This window comes from Chamaea fasciata, unplaced genomic scaffold, assembly GCF_029207755.1.
Source record: "Chamaea fasciata isolate MVZ Bird 193981 ecotype frontalis unplaced genomic scaffold, bChaFas1.0.hap1 SCAF_3, whole genome shotgun sequence".
In the NCBI taxonomy this organism is placed as follows: Eukaryota; Metazoa; Chordata; class Aves; order Passeriformes; family Sylviidae; genus Chamaea; species Chamaea fasciata.
Window position 1 is genome coordinate 2066142 of NW_027094088.1, and position 18530 is coordinate 2084671.

The 18530-nt window shown below is 43.6% G+C and overlaps 1 protein-coding gene across 2 annotated transcripts in view; it reads right to left on the reverse strand.

Moving 5' to 3' along the window:
• Nucleotides 1–112: 112 nt before the first annotated feature.
• Nucleotides 113–18530, reverse strand: part of VPS54 (VPS54 subunit of GARP complex) — a 41688-nt gene continuing 23270 nt past the window's right edge. For both annotated transcript variants that reach the window (XM_066177717.1, XM_066177718.1), the window contains 14 exons: nt 17570–17625; nt 16245–16341; nt 15461–15780; nt 13783–13912; nt 13161–13342; nt 12344–12456; nt 11047–11110; nt 9474–9579; nt 6189–6276; nt 5537–5658; nt 5349–5429; nt 3587–3694; nt 2714–2808; nt 113–1211 (listed from right to left, as the gene is read on the reverse strand). In XM_066177717.1, the coding sequence (XP_066033814.1) occupies nt 1106–1211; nt 2714–2808; nt 3587–3694; nt 5349–5429; nt 5537–5658; nt 6189–6276; nt 9474–9579; nt 11047–11110; nt 12344–12456; nt 13161–13342; nt 13783–13912; nt 15461–15780; nt 16245–16341; nt 17570–17625 (1668 nt within the window). In that variant the 3' untranslated portion in view covers nt 113–1105. The remainder of the gene's footprint in view (nt 1212–2713; nt 2809–3586; nt 3695–5348; nt 5430–5536; nt 5659–6188; nt 6277–9473; nt 9580–11046; nt 11111–12343; nt 12457–13160; nt 13343–13782; nt 13913–15460; nt 15781–16244; nt 16342–17569; nt 17626–18530) is intronic.

The window sequence follows — 18530 nt, forward strand, 5'->3', positions numbered from 1 at the left end:
CATGCAGACAACTTTATTTTATAAGCTTAGTATAACACTGGTATGTATCATTAAAGAAGTTGGTCTTTAAAAACAACTGTGATTTTAGAGCTTTATTTTTGACTGACAACGAATGACAGGTGTTTTGCTACCGGGCACCACAGGCACACGCACGCTGCAGCGGAGACCATTCCATCAGACACCATCAGCTCAGGGTCAGGCACTCCACCAGGGACAGGTACAGAGGGGTGAGGTGAGAAATGCAGGCACTTGGACTGAGTACTGGCAGCCTCCAGTCTGTTCAAAACTCCGAAACACATTAATTTCAGCTGCGCTCCCCTTAATGGTGCAGCCTCTTTTATAAGCAGCTTAAAAACTTTACAGTTCTTCCTGCCCTGTTCTTTGTGTCCCTGTCCCTCCCTGCTGGCAGGGGCCATCCTTACAGCAGCCTTGTTCCCCCAGGAGCTCCACTGCTAACCAGGGCCAGGTCACTCCTCTTTCCCACAGGGAATTGCTTTGAGGAACTGCCCCTTGCTTAGAAAAATCTTCAGATTTTATGTCCTGAGAAATCCCCTGGAACAGGACTGCTCCCTAACAAAGCTGAATCCTACATGTGAGCAATCAAAAGACATTTATTTATATAAAGTTCTGTAAAAAAATAAATTTTAGAACAGCATAGTTTCATAGAGAAAAAACATTTTCTACAGCGTTCCAACTGCCAAGATTTTTTTTTATATTGTACCATCATTAAATAAGGTGGGACACCATGTGAATTTCATTGCACTAGAAGAAATGCAAAGCATCTTTTTAATATAAAGATATACAGAGCATTCTAGACAACTACAGCTGTGTTACAGCTATGTGTTCTTTTGGATTTGGTCCAAAGAAACCTGAGTCTGTTTCCAGAGAGAATGAAAAAACATTGCACAGACAGCTGATCACTTGTTTCTTGCTGAAGGACGCTGGCAGGATCTCTCCCTGCAGCTCCCTCTGAGTCTAAGCTCCCCCGACTCTCAATCCTGCCCTTCCTGGGGCTCTGGGCTCAAGGATTCACCTCACTCTTGTCACGCTGCTGAGAAGAAAGTCAGTCTGTGGTCAGAGCCAAGTGACTGCTCCCGATGGATTATCACCTCTTCTGCTCCCAGATTTCAGCCATGTTTAGATCTAAGTTGTTAAGGCCTTTCAGAGCTTGAAGGTTTCCAGTGTAAAAAGCCACATCTGAAGTGACCAGCCTGCAGTGAAACACACAAGATTAGAATGTGACGCCATCACATCCACCTGGAGTGCCTGGAAAGGCAGGCAGGGCTTGTGGAGGACTTTGGCACAACAATTGCTACGATACATGTTCAAATCCTATGCCTGGATTAGATAATTTAAGTGTCAGTTCAAAACTCAATGCTTTGGATGTGGTTTATTTTACAGCAGTGGTCATCCATAACAGGATTACTGCTGGGTGTAAAACTAGTTCTAGGGAAGGGAGATCAAACCATGAGTTCAGAAAACCCGGCAGGAATTAGGCATTTAAAACTTCTATTCTCTTGCTGCAATCCCAGGCTTATCTAGACTTAAAACCCCCAATTCCATTCCAAATAAGAATATTAATTATTGCAACGTTAACTTCTGTATTCTAGAGGGTAACGATTCCGTGATTCTAAGACTAATGTCAAAAGCAACTGAACAGCACAACAGCTGTATTGTTTGTAACAGTTTATACCGAATTAAAAATCCCTCAGAGCTGCTGAAGCGTGTCAGGGATCCTGAAGCTTCTTGCTGGCAAGATGTAGGAACAGAAGCTGCATTTACAGAGTAGAAAAGTTGACCAAAAAAAAGCTCTCCCTTCAGCTGGGGCTGCAGTGGACACTCTGAGCTTGGTTACAAACACCTTCATAAGCACCAAAGGCAACGGAACGTCACCTTGTGAACTCAGTTCAGATCAACTCCCGCACCAAGCACAAGGGGGAATGCGCGCATAAGCAGGAGAAACGACAACGAACTGGAAAGGAACAGAACTTTCATTCCAGTGACATTTGAAACACTAAAAACTTTCTTCTCTGACTTCTGCAACCTAAGACAATCTTCTTGCACGTGGGTAGGCCCAGGAGTTCCATTCACCTTCGTTACACTGCACACACCTCACTGCCCCCAGGTCATCAGGAGCAATTAAAACCTCCAGCTGACAACAGAATTCATTCCTGGGAGGTGGGGAGAGCAGGCACAGGACAGGAAACTCTCTCAGGACAGGCACTGCTGACCTGCTTGGGGATGGAATGGGCTGTGGCAGGGCAGGGGAAAAGCTCTGTGAGCACAATCTCTGTTTCAAATCTAGTTCTGCTCTAAAAACCATCCCTGCAGAGCTGCCCACTGCACAGATGAAACGCTGCTTTCTCCTATTTTTACTCTGCCAGCACCGTGAGTCACCATCCACGTTTCAAAACTGCCTCAGGAATCACACAATTCCTGCTAATTAAACTGTGGCTGCTGCTGTCACTCCAAGGGAGAGGAAGCAATCCATGAGCTGAGGACACCTACGAGCAGGTTTCCAGTCAGATAACGTCCAGCTCCCAGGTGGATTGCACTCCCAGTGACTGTGGGATGGCACAATGCCCTTGACTGTCAGAAAGCTCCAAATGGGACATGCTAAAACATGGAGCTGTGATTCTGCAGCCACAACTGCCTTGCAGAAGGCAATGCCTGCTTATTTGCCCAGTGAAAGGAGAGAAGAGCCCCAGCTCACCCATTCAGAGGTCCTCCATCATTGACCACGTTGAGGTGGGCCAGCTGCCTCTTCAGGTGCAGTTTGTAGCTTGCATTAATTCGTAGGAACAACATCTGGAAACAAAAAACCACAAGCAGCAGAGTCAGGAGCTGCGCCCGTGCTCACATCACTGCCTCCAGAGGGGAAACACAACACCCTCAGTCACTGACTTTTGGTTTTGGTTTTGCAGCTCATGTGATTCTCCCTTCTGGCCACACAGGACACCCTCACCTGCTCATTCTGTGTGGCACTTCAAGGACACCCGCTTTGGAACTTCAACTTTTCTCCTAACAAATCCCTTTCCTGTTCTAGAAGGGACCGTTTAATCGAATGTGAAAGAGGAATGACAGCTTGTATTCAGTGACTGGATTGGTCCTTCCTGTCCTTAAAGATTTGCAATTCTGCAGTAGCAATGACTGCAGCAAAAACTCCTGCAAAAGCACAGCTGGTATAATTTGGCTGTGTAATACATTGAGGGATTTTTGGAAGCCACTGATTCTGAGCAGTGTTACAGAATAATCCTCTCAGAGGGCCGCTCTCAAGGCCCAAAGTGTTGCCATTTGCACAGCATTTCAGCACTAATTCCTGGATTGCCATCTCTAGACATTAAAAGGCAGCTCAAAATCCTGAAATCCATTCTTTTGGTGTGCCTCATGGCTCTCCCTACACACTGGAATACTTCCTTCAGCTCAGCCCGAGCTGTGCCTGTGACTGCTGCCAAGCCCTTTAATGTGTGGGTTTCACCAGGACTCAAAAAAGAATTCCCCTCTCCCCAGAAAAAGCCTCTCTTGTTCCCAAGTCCATGTGCATTTGCAAGGGAGCTGTGAGATGAAGCTCAAAAATAACATTCACCTGAGTTTGCTCCTCGGGAAGGAGATCATATATAGCTTCATGCATCTTTGCCATTTGCTTGCAGATATTCCTGAAGCATGCTGAAGGAACAGGGGCTTTCACTTCATACTGGAAATAAACACACAACCAGTTAACTCCTTTCTGCCACTGTAAAATGGTTTATGTAGGAGACAGCCCCAACAGCCACCTGGGGCTCGGATTTGCTAATAAGGTCAGGAATCCAGATCCATTTAGCACGCCACAAATTAAAAGGGTGGCTGGGCATGATCTGATCCCGCCAGGAATTGCAGATGCAGGTGCTGTGGCTGTGAGCTGGCCCCCTCCTTCAGGCTGCTACCAGCCCATGGCAGAAAAGCATTTCTGCCTTTGAGAAATATGTTCCTTGAGTATTTCCCCAGAGAAATCTGCTTGCCTAGCATCATGCACATCCAAATTTCTGAAGAATCAAGGAAAGGAAACCATAAGGAAATGGAAACTCCTGAAATCTCACCTATATGCCATTAAAAAAAAAAAAAAAACAACAAAAAAACCCCAACTACATCACAATACAAAAAAACCTCACAAGAACATTGCAGAAATACCTTGGAAAGCAAAGTTCAAAAAAAAAAAATCCAAGAAGCAAAGGCACTGGAAAACATCAGATGGCAACAGAATTTGCTACAAAGGGGACAAAATTCTTCTGTCCCCACTCTGGATGGGGAAGACCTGAACAGGATTTCAGAAACACAGAAAACCTGTCCCAGGAAGAGTGAAGCCAGCTCTGCAGTCCCAGGTGGAGAGACTGTGCCATCACAGGCCTGGGTGACACACTGGCAGGTCACCTTTGGGAGGGTGACACTTCCCCATGGCAGAGCACAATTCAGGAAGGAGCAATCATTGTAAACCACATCATTTACAAACAGATCGCAGGAGATGCCTGCTTTTATGTGGGCCTGAATTGTGAAAGAGAACAAAGCCTGTCTGAGCACAAGAGGAAAAAAAAGAAATGGGGCATTTTGAGAAAGTCTTCACAGAAAATCCAAACCAGTGACCTCATTCTGACAGGAGAAGGAGCAGAAAAATAACACTTTCTGTTCCAGGGAACAACCACCCAGCCTGAGGGATCAAGAGTGCCTCAAGGAAGTTAAGCAAGAAATTGTTTCCTATTTCCCAGCACGCTGTTAAGGCAGAGGGAACTGGGAGGCTGCAGCAGCGGCTCTTGCATGATCACAGCCACACCCAACTCTTCATCATCAGGGGGAAAAGCAACAGCCCCAGGAAGAACTCCAAGATCTCTTGGTCATTTTTATCTGCAGCTGAGGTCAACAGCTTTAACACCACAATAACCAAGCAGACCATTTTGGTCTTTAGAGAAGAGCATAAACGTATTTTTTTAAAAAAAATTAAGCACAATAGGAGTGGGAAATCCCAATTTAAATGCTTTCACTTTATTTTTTTTTTCACCCTGAGTTTAGTCAGCACTGCTTGACAGACTAAAGAAACAGATGAAATGAGAAAGCACAACATAGAGTAACAATAAAATAACAGAAAGAGCAAGGAAGACAGAAATGCTGCCCCACTAGAGCTCTCAGCAGCCTGTCTCCACCCTGTGTTCCCATGCTCCCTGAGAACAGCACGGAGCTTTCCATCTACACAGTTAAAGGAAATTCAAACAAGCTCTGCCTAGGCAAGTTTAAGATTCCATTTGAAACATCTAGACTCTATACAAAGAGACCTCCAGCTGCAATTTAGAGAGTGCATAATTATTTCCATAAATCATTACCTTGGATAATAGTTTGTCAAACAAGCTATCCATTATGGCAACGAGCTTGGCTGAAATTTCAGCTATGTGGTCGTGATAATCCTGTAAGGGAAGAAAGCAGGTTTCATTTTTCTAATGGCACTCATGTTCTTCATGAGCACAGCTGAAAAGGAGAACTTTTGTGCTTCAGGAAATGCTGGAAGAATTACCTTCGTGATGTGGTCAAAATGCCTGAGCATGCTGAACTGCTTGGGCTGCAGGCGAGCTTCAAAATGAGCCCTGATAATGGGAATGTAGTGTACGATGAGCTGGAGGCAACGTGAGGAGAGGGCTGTGAAGCCAGGGAGAGAAACAAGGTGGTTATCACTCAGGAAGAGTCATTGCTGTGTGGATTTATGTCTCCTGTGACACAAGGAACGCAATAATCTGACACCATTTCACAATTTCACAGGGTGGGCTTTCGTCTGTCCTTAAGGCAGGGAGGGAACACGTTTGTTTCCCTGGGAACCCCCACCCAGCTTTGCTGAGATGGGATAAGGAACTGATTTTACAGGAGGCTTTGAGTGTTCACTGGGTATTTTGAGCCCTGAGAGCACACAGACATGGGAGAGATCTCTAAACACCTGACTCATCAGCTACTTAACCTCAGCAACCACATTCTCAAAGCAGCAGTGTTTCTGCCTCTTAATTTCAGGAGAAAGTTTTTAAAGTACACTCCAGGCAGGTAACTGGCAAAGTCTTACCACCCTCTTGTGTCAACTCAAAACACAGCCCAGCACAGATATTTAGGGATTTTCTGCCCCTGGGTTTTTTAACAGCCAGGGGAACAAGCTTTGACATTTTAAACACAGAAATCCATACCTAGGTTTTTCGTAGTGATTGTTTTCAAGCCAACAACTTGTAATGCACCGGCTCCAAGCACTAGCTGGCAACTTCTGGAGTTGAAATACTGTGTGAGAAAAAGGAGGACAGTGAAAATGCACGTTGACTCTTTATCAACTACATAAAGTCACAGTTTGGAAACACCACCAGTAGAATTTTGCAAGATTAAGTCAGTTATTATGAAGGCCGGTTCTAGAGGGTCACTAGTTTTCCTCAGTGGAGTAGCCACGTAATATCAGAGGGGAAAACATCAAGACAAGAGGTTTCTGCTCAGGCTCTTGACCTTCTCCACTGCTGTTGTTAAAGGAAACTTGAAAGCACTGAAATTCCCTCCTGCTGAGGTGACTGAATCTATGTTTGTAGCATTATGAAATACTGGATTTAAGAAATGATGCACGGAAGATGAAAAGCCAATCATGTCAGAATTCCAGGTATAGTGGACAGCTCATGCTTAGACTTCCCTAATTTACTTCCAGGAGAAAATAAGTTATAACTAAAAGCACAACAAAGCCTCTGGACTGTAAGACAGTTGCTATCAGCACATTCTTACTTACACTGGAATTCTGAATTCTGCTTCCTCACCCAGCTTGAGACACCAGATATTCCAGACTGGGCCAGGGTGATGCAGCAGAAAAGCCACTGCTCTTGTCCCCAACTCCTGCACTGAATGTAGAGCAGAAGTCTCGGGGCTCATACCTGAACTGAACTGTCCATTGAGTGGGAAAACTTTTCTCATACACCTGAAGATGCAGAAGAAATTGTGACAAGGCTGCCCTGCAGCTTGTGTCTGCAACACGCAGGACTGCCCTCACAAACACCTCCTTTTTGAGGCCAGGGGCATTATTCTGCTTCACAGGTCTTTCTTCATGATAATGTAAGAACAAACCTCAAGTTTTAACCCTCCTCGTGTAAAAAGGGGAAATAATTTTCTGGCTGTTGCCTGAAAAATGTGTTAGGCCCACAGAGCCACCATGAACCACTGCCCCCAACTCTGGGCTGCCAGAATGGGGCATCCAGGGCTAGAAAAGCAACCCAGACCTCATAGCGCAGCTGAACCCCTGGTCTGAGAGGCGTAACTTACACTGCTCTCAAGACAGAGGGCAGGGGCTGAAACTGCCTCACATTCACTTCATCTTCTCCAGAAACACAAGAACTATTCTTACACCTCTGTGCGGAATTTAAAGTAGAATCCCTGAGTCAAAGGCTCAGTATCTCACACAGCCTGAGCTCCTCTGAGGTATTTAGCTCAGGTTAGTGTTAACTGTGATGCAAACCATCAAAAGCTTGGTCTGTAAAGGGTGCTGGACACATGAACTATGCCCTGCCTTTAGGGAATGACTGTTCCCAGATGGTCTGAGAGCAGTGAGGGAGCAGAACGCCTGCAACAGAGCAACACCTCCTCCTTGTGCCCGCTGGGAGGAAAACATTCCCGCACCCAGCAGGAAGGCCAGGAGCCTTCTGTTGTCTGCACCACCTGAACAACCCCAGGAATCACAGCCACGTGTGCTCAGTATGGGCCCCTCACAACATGGAGGTGATGGAATGTGCCCAGAAAAGGGTCTGGAGCACAAGTCTGATGAGGAGCAGCTGAGGGAGCCAGTGGTGCTCAGCCTCAGAGGAACCTTCCTGCTCTCTACAACTCCCTGACAGGAGGGTGCAGCCAGGTAGGGCTCAGTCTCTTCTTCCACAAGCAACAGGACAAGAGGAAACTGCCTCAAGTTTTGGATATTAGGGACAATGTCTTCACTGAAAGGGTGGTCAAACACTGGAACAGGAGAGTGGTGGAGTCACCATCCCAGGAAGTATTTAAAGGATGTGTAGATGTGGCCCTGGGCATGTGGTTCAGCGCTGGGTAAAAGACTGGACTTGATTGATACTCGAGGTCTTTTCCAATCTAAAGGATTCCATGATTTCCCTCAGGCTGCAGCCACAGCTCAGAACTGCCTGGAATTTCATTACCTGGGAATGCTTTCCATTTTGCATCACTATCAAGTCCAGCTCTTGCTACTCTCAAGGTTTGCTGGCTCTGCCAGCTGTCAGACAAAAACCACAGTGCCAGAACACCTGGAGTGCCTCTACTTTGTTCAAAGTGTAATAAATGAGCTTTTGTTTTTTTTTCTAGCTGCTCTTGACACCTGGTCAATGGATGGCACCTTGCTGACAGGTAAAAAACACAGTAATTAAACTGCACATGATGTTTGAGTACCAAGATATAAACCACTAATGACAGAGCTAGAATGAGACAAGGTTAAGGAGAGGGAAGTAACACGGAAATGCAAATCTGGCCAAGTTTGATGCACCCACTGCTGTTCTACCTGTGAAAAGGTGCTGCAATTCCTGAGGGAAGCAGCAGCTGGAGAAGGAGATTTAAACAGGGGCAGGCTCAGACAGATTGATTTGCCTTGGAGAGTGCTTTTAAAAGGGAAAATTTGTGGATGAATCTGAAAGAGAACTGCAGGGAGCAGTGTTCCTGTGTCCGGTTATTCAAACACAAACTACCAACAGGACAAATATTTAAAGGTCCATCTCCTAGAGTTTGTTTCCCTGCCCCCTATCCTATGTAAAATGTCCTTCTGGAGACTGAATCTGTTTATCTTTCACTGATTATACTGATGTTCAGAACTCAAATACCTGATAAGGCCTTTGTGGGCAAAGATACAAGTGAAAACCTTGACATAAATTACCTGCTAGGCATATAGATATGTATATATATAAATATATATATATATATATGACAGTTTTAAGGTGCATTAATGTGCTCCTTTTATTATTGATGAGTTATTTTACTTTGCAGTGTCTGGCCTTTACCAGCTTCCCTCTTCTCTAGTGAGAAATAAATGACAAAGAGGTCCTGTTGTTTCATCACCTTTACATTTTACAACAGACCCTTCATCCCACACTATTTTTCATGCTTCTAATGACTGTACTGATTTGTAAAAACCAAGGGACTTGTTTCCTTTCTCAACACAGATATGTATTTCTGTGGCATCAGAGATCAAATTGCTTTTTCTTCAGCAGCAGCATTAATCCTACACCCAGCCTGAAGGACAGGCAGCTGTGTCAAACACTACCAGATGGAACTTCCAATATTCCAGGTGAACAGCCAGAGTTAATTCCCACAAAAACTGCATCTTTAATGCCTTTGGCTTGAAAGGTTTCCTTACGGCACGGCAGCAAACACAGTGACTCCTGGTAATTTTTATGATTTAGGTGAAATCACAGGAGCATTACTGAGGGTAAGACACGTTCTCTGCTTGGCCATACCTTGAGTAAATCCGACAGGCGGGTCAGCATGTCAGTGGTGATGGAAGGAATGTTATCCACACACTGGCAGTACTCCAGGATTATTCTTATTAGCAGCAATACTGTCCTGGAAGAGAGGTAACAGCCAAATGTGTCATCTCAGTGCACAAAAGATGCTGAAAAAAAATCAAACACCAGTCAGGCCAGTCATGTCGGTAGAAAGCAACCCAATGCTAGAGATTATAGCACTGAATAAATCCACTAACTGATGTGGAGAAGAAGTGAATCATAAAAGGAGATTTACGTAGAGATAGTTACAGCCAATTCCCATTCCACAGGGTGGTGTGTGGGGGAAGTATTTTATATGAAAGAAAATCTCTGAAAAATATATAATAAATGCTAAGGAGTCACAAACAGAGAAGGCAGCTGTGAAGGAACAGCACCAAATATTCGAAGATGCTCCACACCTGCAATTTCTCCTCAAGTCAGCAGGCACTGGAGAATTTGGGAGCTACTGGATGGAATTAAGAAAGCTCCCCAATGAGCAAGCATGCTCCTTTGAATTCAAACACACAGAAGGCAGGAAAATTGATGCAAGATCAAATGTTCAGAGTAGATATTTTAGCATTTCAAAAAGTTAAATCTCTTTCTTCCTTTAGGCAGTAGAGTGCAGAAAGAGGATGCCAAGTCAACTGAAAATCAACACCTGGAGAATGTTTTGTGAACACGAGGCATTCGAGATGAATGCATTTTATTTGATTAGATGCAGTGAAACTGGATGTAGAAGTGTGTAGGAATGAAACAAATATTTGCACTGTGAAGCTCTCAATTGCCTCACAGAGCTAAATATAACAAGTTTCAAGTGAGCAGAGGTATGTTATCAAACACATCATATATTAAGCAAATTTTATCCTTTAGAGCAATGCTCCTACTCGACCTGAAATGCTCTTCAGCAGTGAGATCATCTGCCTGGCACAGAAGTTCTCAGCCCTCAGATTCTGTTTCCAACTGAACAGTGACACATCATCATGAAGCAACCCATTAAATGACAGCTGATCCAAGACATCCTGTACATCACACCTTTTAAGTTTGGTGCAAATTGATGTTAGAGCTCTGGGGAGTGAGATCTTCCACAGGCTTTACTCCCTCTCCAAAAACACTCTCATCCATAATTAATGCTTAAGCCTCACAGTCTCTGCAAACACAGCATGCTTTTAAATGAAAGAAATAAGGGAGTAGCATCCATTTTAAAATGTCTCTGATACAACCAGCTTTAAGAAACCACTTTCCAATTCAAATCAGCCAGGATACCAAAAAATAGTACATGCAGCTTCTGAGATGGCCCATATCTTATTCTGAAGAAGATAAGCAACCATTCAGCAGTGGAATCAGGTATTTTGGTGCTGTCCAGCCTGGAGAGAAGAGGGCTCTGGGGAGATCTTATTGCAGCCTTTCCATATTTAAAGGGGCTTATAGGAAAGACAGTTTAACAGCAATCTTAAATAAGATTGCTAAAGCTGTTAGCATTCATCACAGTTCTACCCAAAAGCTCTTGCCAACTAACCCACTGCTAAGAGAAAAGAGTGCATCTTACCCAACTGTTGCATATTTTTGTCCTTCAACAATAAGGAATTCAGCTGGCTTTCTTTCTTCGGTAGCTAGATATTTTAGCAAGACAGGAAAAGGAGTGAGTTGAACTAAAAACGAGTGCAAAAAATGCTGTTTGTAAAAACACAGTGTTCACTTGCTAAGGTTTGAAAAAACCCACAATCTTTGTAGCAAGCACTTCTCTCTTTTACAGTATTTATTAAATAGCTGATCACTCATCAAAATTTTTACGACCCATAAAGTTACTTCATTATCTGCTGTGATTTTAGTTCAAAAAGCTCACAGTCCCACAGTCATTATGGACTTAAAAACTCCAAATACAACAGGTTACCAACAGAAGAAAGGCAGGAAAAGCCACTAGGTTTTCTACTACACATTCTCAAGTGATTTGCTGTGTACATTAATATTTTAGCTTCAAATCACTTTTTCCTCAGGCTTCATAACTGAAGCTCTTACTGATGCAGTTTTTCATGCTAAATTGTCTGCCTGAAGGAGGCTGCAGGAGGTTGTTTTACAAGCAATGGTTGATGAACATATTTTGGTGTCACGTTCCATAACTGGAGTGATTATTGCCTTAATACACCCTCTGTTATCTGCTATGTTCCTTCTGGGAAGTCAAGGTTTCTCCGTCATGACATCACTGTATTTTCTTCCTTCTAATCTCTTTTCTCCCTCCTCTCTGCAAGTTTTCTTTCTCTTCTGGATGTTCACTTCCCCTCCAATCACTGCAGTGTTGGATGAGTATCCCCACGAGGTGAGAACACATTAAGCATTCCCACTGTGCACACACGGGAAGTGGGGCAGGAGGAGGAAAAAGTGACTTCTCTGAGGTCAAATGAGGTTTCTGTGGCAAGGTAAATAATTGAATGAACACGAGTTTTCCCTTCCATGAGCAGCCACATGGCATGGTGCCTTTCATCTGAACTGGCAGATGAAGCAGTGGGAAGGAGCAGGCTTTGTTTCATACAAGGAGGGCTGAGCACATGTGGGAAAAGACTGAATTTGTGCAGAGACTGCAAGCCTCTACACTGGGAATAAAAAGGCAGCTAACACTTCTGGGTGTTTTCAATAAAGCAACAGATAATCTTTCAGCACAAGGCATTTCAACAAAATAAAGAAAAAGAAAAGAGAACAGCTATCAACTTTCTTCTCATCCCTCCAAAGGACAGCAAGTAAACACAGATCCAGTGTGTAATCAGAATATGTCCACCAACATTCAACAGCAGAATTATAAACTCAGCAGACAATAAATTCATTTCACAGCAGGACTGCAAGGCACACACCTGTTGGTTTTTTTTCAGGGAGCGAAATTCTGCCATCTGACACTGAATCCACGAGGTCCTGGAACTCAGCAGGAACTTCAGCTTGCTTCCAGCGCTCGTTGTCCAAAAGCAGGCTGGTTACAAACACAAAAGAGAGGAGGCTGAGAAAGAAATACCTTGTCTTCACACTTCTCTTGCCTGTAATGCTGAAAAATGATTTAAAAAAACCCCACTGGCCCAAAACGTTATGTCACGTCATCTTCATGAGAAGGAGGTGCCCAGCAATCGACAGCAGCAAAACAGAACAACACTGTGCTGGTCTGGAGATCTCACAATTTGTTCATTCAGTCTGTCATAGGAGATCAAAAACTACACCAGGCAATAAAGGTCTTTATGAGATGACCCAATGAAGTAATGTATAAATATGGGAATTTTACAGCTGTTGATGGATGAGAGCAAACAGACTTGATGGATGTTACTGGCCAGGCTGTTCCTCCAAGGGCTTTGGGATTTTTTTAAGAAAACAGCTGAAAGTGAATTATTCTTAAACCCCTGAAACAGAGCAATCCTGCCCTTCAATGTTAATTTTGTGTCCTTTCTGTAGCCATTACTGTACTTACTTAGGCAACTGTAGAACAATCCAGTTTGAAGAAATCAAGTTATGAAAACAGTAAAAGTCTAAATCAACTGGAAACAATTGGGGTTTAATACAGTTTTTTCACCCCCTGCTTTTAAGTACAACAAGCTTTCTGATGCTCTAGGCAACAAAAGCTTCGGCTGGCATGGGATACATAAAATTATTCATGGAAGAACACAAAGATTTTCCACCCAGAGGTACCTTAGTTTAGTCTTCCTCTCCTCATGAAACCTATTCACAAATCTATTGGCTTGACTCTGAAGAGCTCCTCTCAAGGACATGCTTTTCCTGCCACAGATCTGCTCAGTGTCCAAGATAAAGCTTTCCATCAGGCGAGAGAGAGTAACGAACTCGTTGGAATTCAGCTTCTCTAGGAAGCCATCCTGAAAAAAAGAAACAAAAACCAAAACATTGTAAGGAGACCATACCACCACAAAAATTCAGAGAAATAGAGAAATAACCAGTCAGCATGTCTGAGGGCTACTACAGCCTGAAGAGACACATTATTTAACCCTACACGTGACAGACAGGGTAGAATGCAGTGCAAGCAGACACTCATTCTCTGCATGAAAGCATCAAAGACAGCAAATCAGAATGTGAAAAAGAAATATGTAGAAGAAACCAACACTGCCTTGCAATGATTTATATTAACATTAATATATATATATTAGTGCTCGGAGCATTACCATGCAGAGCCTGTGGCAGCAGGAACAGTTCCTGTACTCCCATTATGGATGCCATGAACCCTGATTGCAGCAGTAACCTGGAAGCAAATGCTCACCAAGCATGAGGCACCAGCAGCAGCCTGACCCAAGCCCCTCACCTTTGCTCTTGCCATGAGGAACTTGACAGAACGATCGTGGCAGACATCAGAGGCGTTATAAAGTAACTCCTGGATGTTGTTTGCCAGCCTGACCAGCTCCAGGTCAGTCAGTTTCATGTCATCCCCGATCCTAGGAGTGACAGAAGCAGTTGGCTGAGCACCAGTTTAGGGAGCAAACAGTATTTTTGCACACAGGAGGAGAGAGCCTTGCAGCAACTGTCAAATGCAGTCAGTTAATCATCAAAGTCATTTTATACAGATGGGATCTTCTAAGATGCTGTCAAGGTCCTGTCAGCCACTTGTAGGAAGGAAATGCATAACGGCACATCCTTTTCCTTTTTCTTTTGATTCTGCATTCTAATTGCTACTAATGGTCTAAGAGTAAACGTGATATAACCATTACTGATACAATAAATGTAATCAACAATTTACTGAGTTAAAATTTACCCAGCTCCTGTGAGACTTCATCATCACAAGCATAAGACAGATGAAACACGGCACTTTTCTTCCAATGCAAGTGTAAAGCCTAAAATAGATACTCTGCTCTCTTCTATTACCTCTTTAGACTTCAGGATCTCAAGTTAGTCCTTTTAAAAAAACCTTGTGTGACTCGTCTACTGCTCTGAGGCCAGTGCTTAGCACAGCTCTGCTGTCCATGGTTCATGCCATCAGTGAGGATCACAATCTTCTGGGCCAGCCCAAGGACCCACAGCACGACAGAAGAGAACTCAGGACACTACAGAGCAGCACCTGGGGTAACACCGTTCTGTGGATTTTTACACAGAGCAGCAACTGGGCTAACATTGCTCTGCGTACTTCTATTAGCCTGCTCCAAACACACAGCAAAGGTGCAAACAAAACCAGAAGAGTGGTGAAGTAAGTTCATTTTAGAACAAAGTTATGCAACCAGCCTCAGAAACAACTTTCCCTCAGAAGCTGGATGGTGTATTTTTAGCAAACTTGGCAAAGTGCTCCAGACTAGTTTGGATCCAACCCCCTTCCCTTTCCCTGCTCTTCCGTGTAACCCTGAACTCCTCTTCACATTTCATTTCCCTTCCAGCACACGACAGATGTTCAGACAGACAAAGGCCCGTGTTTTATGCACAGCAGATTTATTTTAAATCCATCTCCTTCAGCCAGCACTGTCATTTGGTGGGGAAGGTCTCTATCGAAACTAACAGCTGCTTCAACACATAAGTACAGACACTCAAGGACCAAGCAGTAAGAGCAGGCCACTTGCTGTCTTCCATCTTTCAGCAGGGTAACAAGTGGTATTTCAGTTTGGCTTCACATAACTCTAGTCCCACACACATTATGCCTGGTTCTTTCCAAAAGATAGCTCTGACTTGCAGCCACAAGTAAAGGGGCGCATAAAAGGATGCCAGAAGGTTGGAACTATGGAGACTGAAGCACCTCAGGGCAGCACTGCCTGTGTAACCAAAGCACTGAGATGGATTTGTTCATTTATTTGTGCAAGTCAGGTAGTTGATGACAAGCAGAAGATTTTTCTCCAGAATTTATCAAGGTGTATTCCATGAAGCCATCTTAAAACAAACAAACAAACAGACACCCCAAGAAAAATAATCATAGGGAACAAGTCAACTTTTGTACCATGCCACCACAACCAAGCGCCTGCACCTCACCCCTCCAGCTGGAGACGGGCAGGGTGTTCACTCACATCATCTCCACTCCTCCTGGAGTGACAGAAGAGGAGGTGTGCTCCTTGCTGGACGAGGAATCAGTGGTGCACTCGGGCTCTGAGACAGAGTCACTGCTGCAGGGCTCACTGTTGGGGGAGGTGTTCCTCTGGGAGGTGGGCAGCTCGCCGTCGCCGAAGGCGTCGCTGATGAACATCCCCTCGTGGGTCAGGTAGGCCACCTCGCTGTCCACCACGCTCTCCTTAGCAGGGTTCTTCTGCAAAGTGTCCTCCAGCTCTCTGGTTTTTTGGTTCTTGTCTAGAACCAAGAAAACCACGCTACGGATAGTATTTAACGTTGCCTAGAATGAAATATAACTTTTATTACAAAAAAAAACCCAAAAAACGCCCCAAAAAGCCCACAAGCTCAGCTAGAAAGAGATTTTCTTTCGCCCACAAAATTAAACTAAATCCTGGCTTTCTGTTCTGTAATTAGTATTTAGAGGCAGACCCATTTTGTCTGATGTTTCCGAGACAGGTGAAAGAAACCTCATTTGGAGCAATCTAACACGTACAAAAGTCCTGTCCTAATCCCTGGCAGCTTAGAATAGAAGTAATCGAGCAAAAGAGGTCTTATCTCTTTGCCACTGCTCTCTTTGTTAGCACTAATCATTTTTGCCCTGGATGCTGATATTCACATCGCCTTTCAATCAGAAGCTTGAACTCTACAAGCAAAACCAACATCTTAAAGACCTGAAATGGAAAAGCAACTTTACTCCCTTTCACGCCTGAACTGTATGAAGTTCTTTGTAAATCAATGTCTTACCTTTACTCTCTTGAGGAAGATGGTGAATTTAGAAAAAATATTCTTCAGTAAATCAAACCACTGAGGAAAATTCATCATCCTCATCTGGTCTGCAAGCCTAAAAAAAGAGGAGTATTCAGCAAACAGCAATTGTTTGCTGGCCATGATGCCTACTGACACATAAAGGAAAAGAAAACATGCTTTAAATGGAATTGCAAATACAAGGAAAAACTGTGTAGACTTTTACCTGGCAAGCAACAGACACCACCTAAACAACAAGAAAACCTACATGGACACACTTTTCAAGTGTTAAAAAGCTCTGTTACGAAGCCCATTTAAAGGCTCAATTTGCAAGGTATTGCAATGAGACCACTTCTGCTATTAAATCAGTTGTTTGTGGCAAAAGGGCAGAAAAATCATTGACAGAACAAAAATTAAGTAATTTTTAATACACAGCTAGGACCCAAGAGCAGAAGACTAAACACTGGAGAATGGTGACCAAACATCCAGTGTGTAAATATGACCCTGCGCCCAGTCATTTCCCAATCTGGGTATGAAACCCATGCAGGTTTTGCAACTCACTTTGCTTTATCAGCTGGACCATTTTTATTATCTTGGGGTAACACTTTGCTGAGTCAAGTGAATCAAAGCCACAGAAAAAACAGAAGCTGGCAGGGGCCCCTGGAGCTGGGGCCTCTGGAGCTGCCTTGGCCACTGGGTTGCTCTGGGTCAGCCCAAGCCTGACCATGTCCCAGAACAGAGATTCCACAGCTTGTGTTTGACCAGCCTGACAGGGAACGGATTCTCCCTATGACTCAACTGGCATTTCTCATCTTCCACATTGTGCCCACTGCCCTCTGAGCAAACACAGAGAGGAGCCAGGCTCCATCTCTGCTCTGGCATTTGCCTTTGCTGGGCTTGGTGAGGTTCCTGATGGACCATTTCTAGGGCTGAAGTTGTCTGGTTATCTTCTCTGGATAGCTCCTCTTCTTGATTATGGGAGAGAAACTTAAACTAATGACATGCTTTAATACAAAGTCACAGATTATGGCAACAGGGAGTGCTTTCAAGTGGAGATAGATTCAATAGATACATGCTTCAGAGGCAGTGAGATTCACAGAATTATTTTAGTATCTATTTACTTAAGGTAACATTAGAATCTGAATGAGAAGTAAAACAATATCCACCCAGAGGTGGACAAAAGCAGAGTATTAAGATGCAAGAGAAGCATAATCCTTAATTATGGGGAAATTTAAGCAAAAATTAGAACAATAAATTTATCTATGCTAAAAAACATACTATCCCCACCCACCACCACAAAAAAAAAAATCTGGCTGCATACTTACTTAACAACCACTTCTGTATCTATTTCTTCTATCTGCGACACCGTATTAACCACACACTGTCAAATTTTAAGGGGGGAAAAAAACAAAACAAAAGAAGATCTTAGCTTCTTTCTAACAAACACATTAATCCTCAAGTTAAAATAAGGAAAAGTAAAAGAAGAAAGACATACTTGTATCACTTAACAACCTGTTTCTCTAAAAACAAACCAAAAAAACCCCCAAAAGAAACCCCCCAAAGCAACTGGTGCACACAAAACTGGGCAGCTTCTTCGAGTCTCCAGTGCAATCAATTTTCATTCCAAACGCATCTGCAGTTTTACAGCGATTTCATTGATCTCTTTTCCCATTACTTGTAAGCCTAAGGTACAAATCAACTCCACTCAGACTGAAAAGGGGCTTTTCTCCCAAATGCCAGTCAATAAACTGAGCAAATGAGTAGTAGAGTGTGAACTCCTCTTGCATTTAAGCAAGTCTGCACAATCCCAATGGTAAAACTGGAAAATTCACTGACCGAAGGAGCCCAGCAATGCATTTGGAGAGGAAGCACATTTGAGGTGTGGCAAGAAAAGAGTTTCCTTTATTAAGGAAAAGCACCCCAAAGAGCTGAGACAATGGGCCACCACACAAAAGCATTGCACAAAGCACACAGGAATACTCAAATCCTGCCGATTTTCCTTATTCAACAGAAATTTACACTGCAATTTGATTAAACGTTGTCCACTCTTAAGCAGAGGGGAAACCTGAAAAACCCAACTTAAAACTTGCCCAGCAGAATGGCAAAAGCATTCTGAGACTGAAAATGTGCAGAAAAATAGGGAGTGCTACCTGTCTATTATATGATCAAATAAAATAAAGAAAGAGAAAAAAAAAAGAAGTCTCCTTATGACTGCTGATACAGGCAAGTGAAAAGCCAGGGGAGACTGCCAGGCAGATAAACAGCTTTATCCTGGTGTTATTCTTT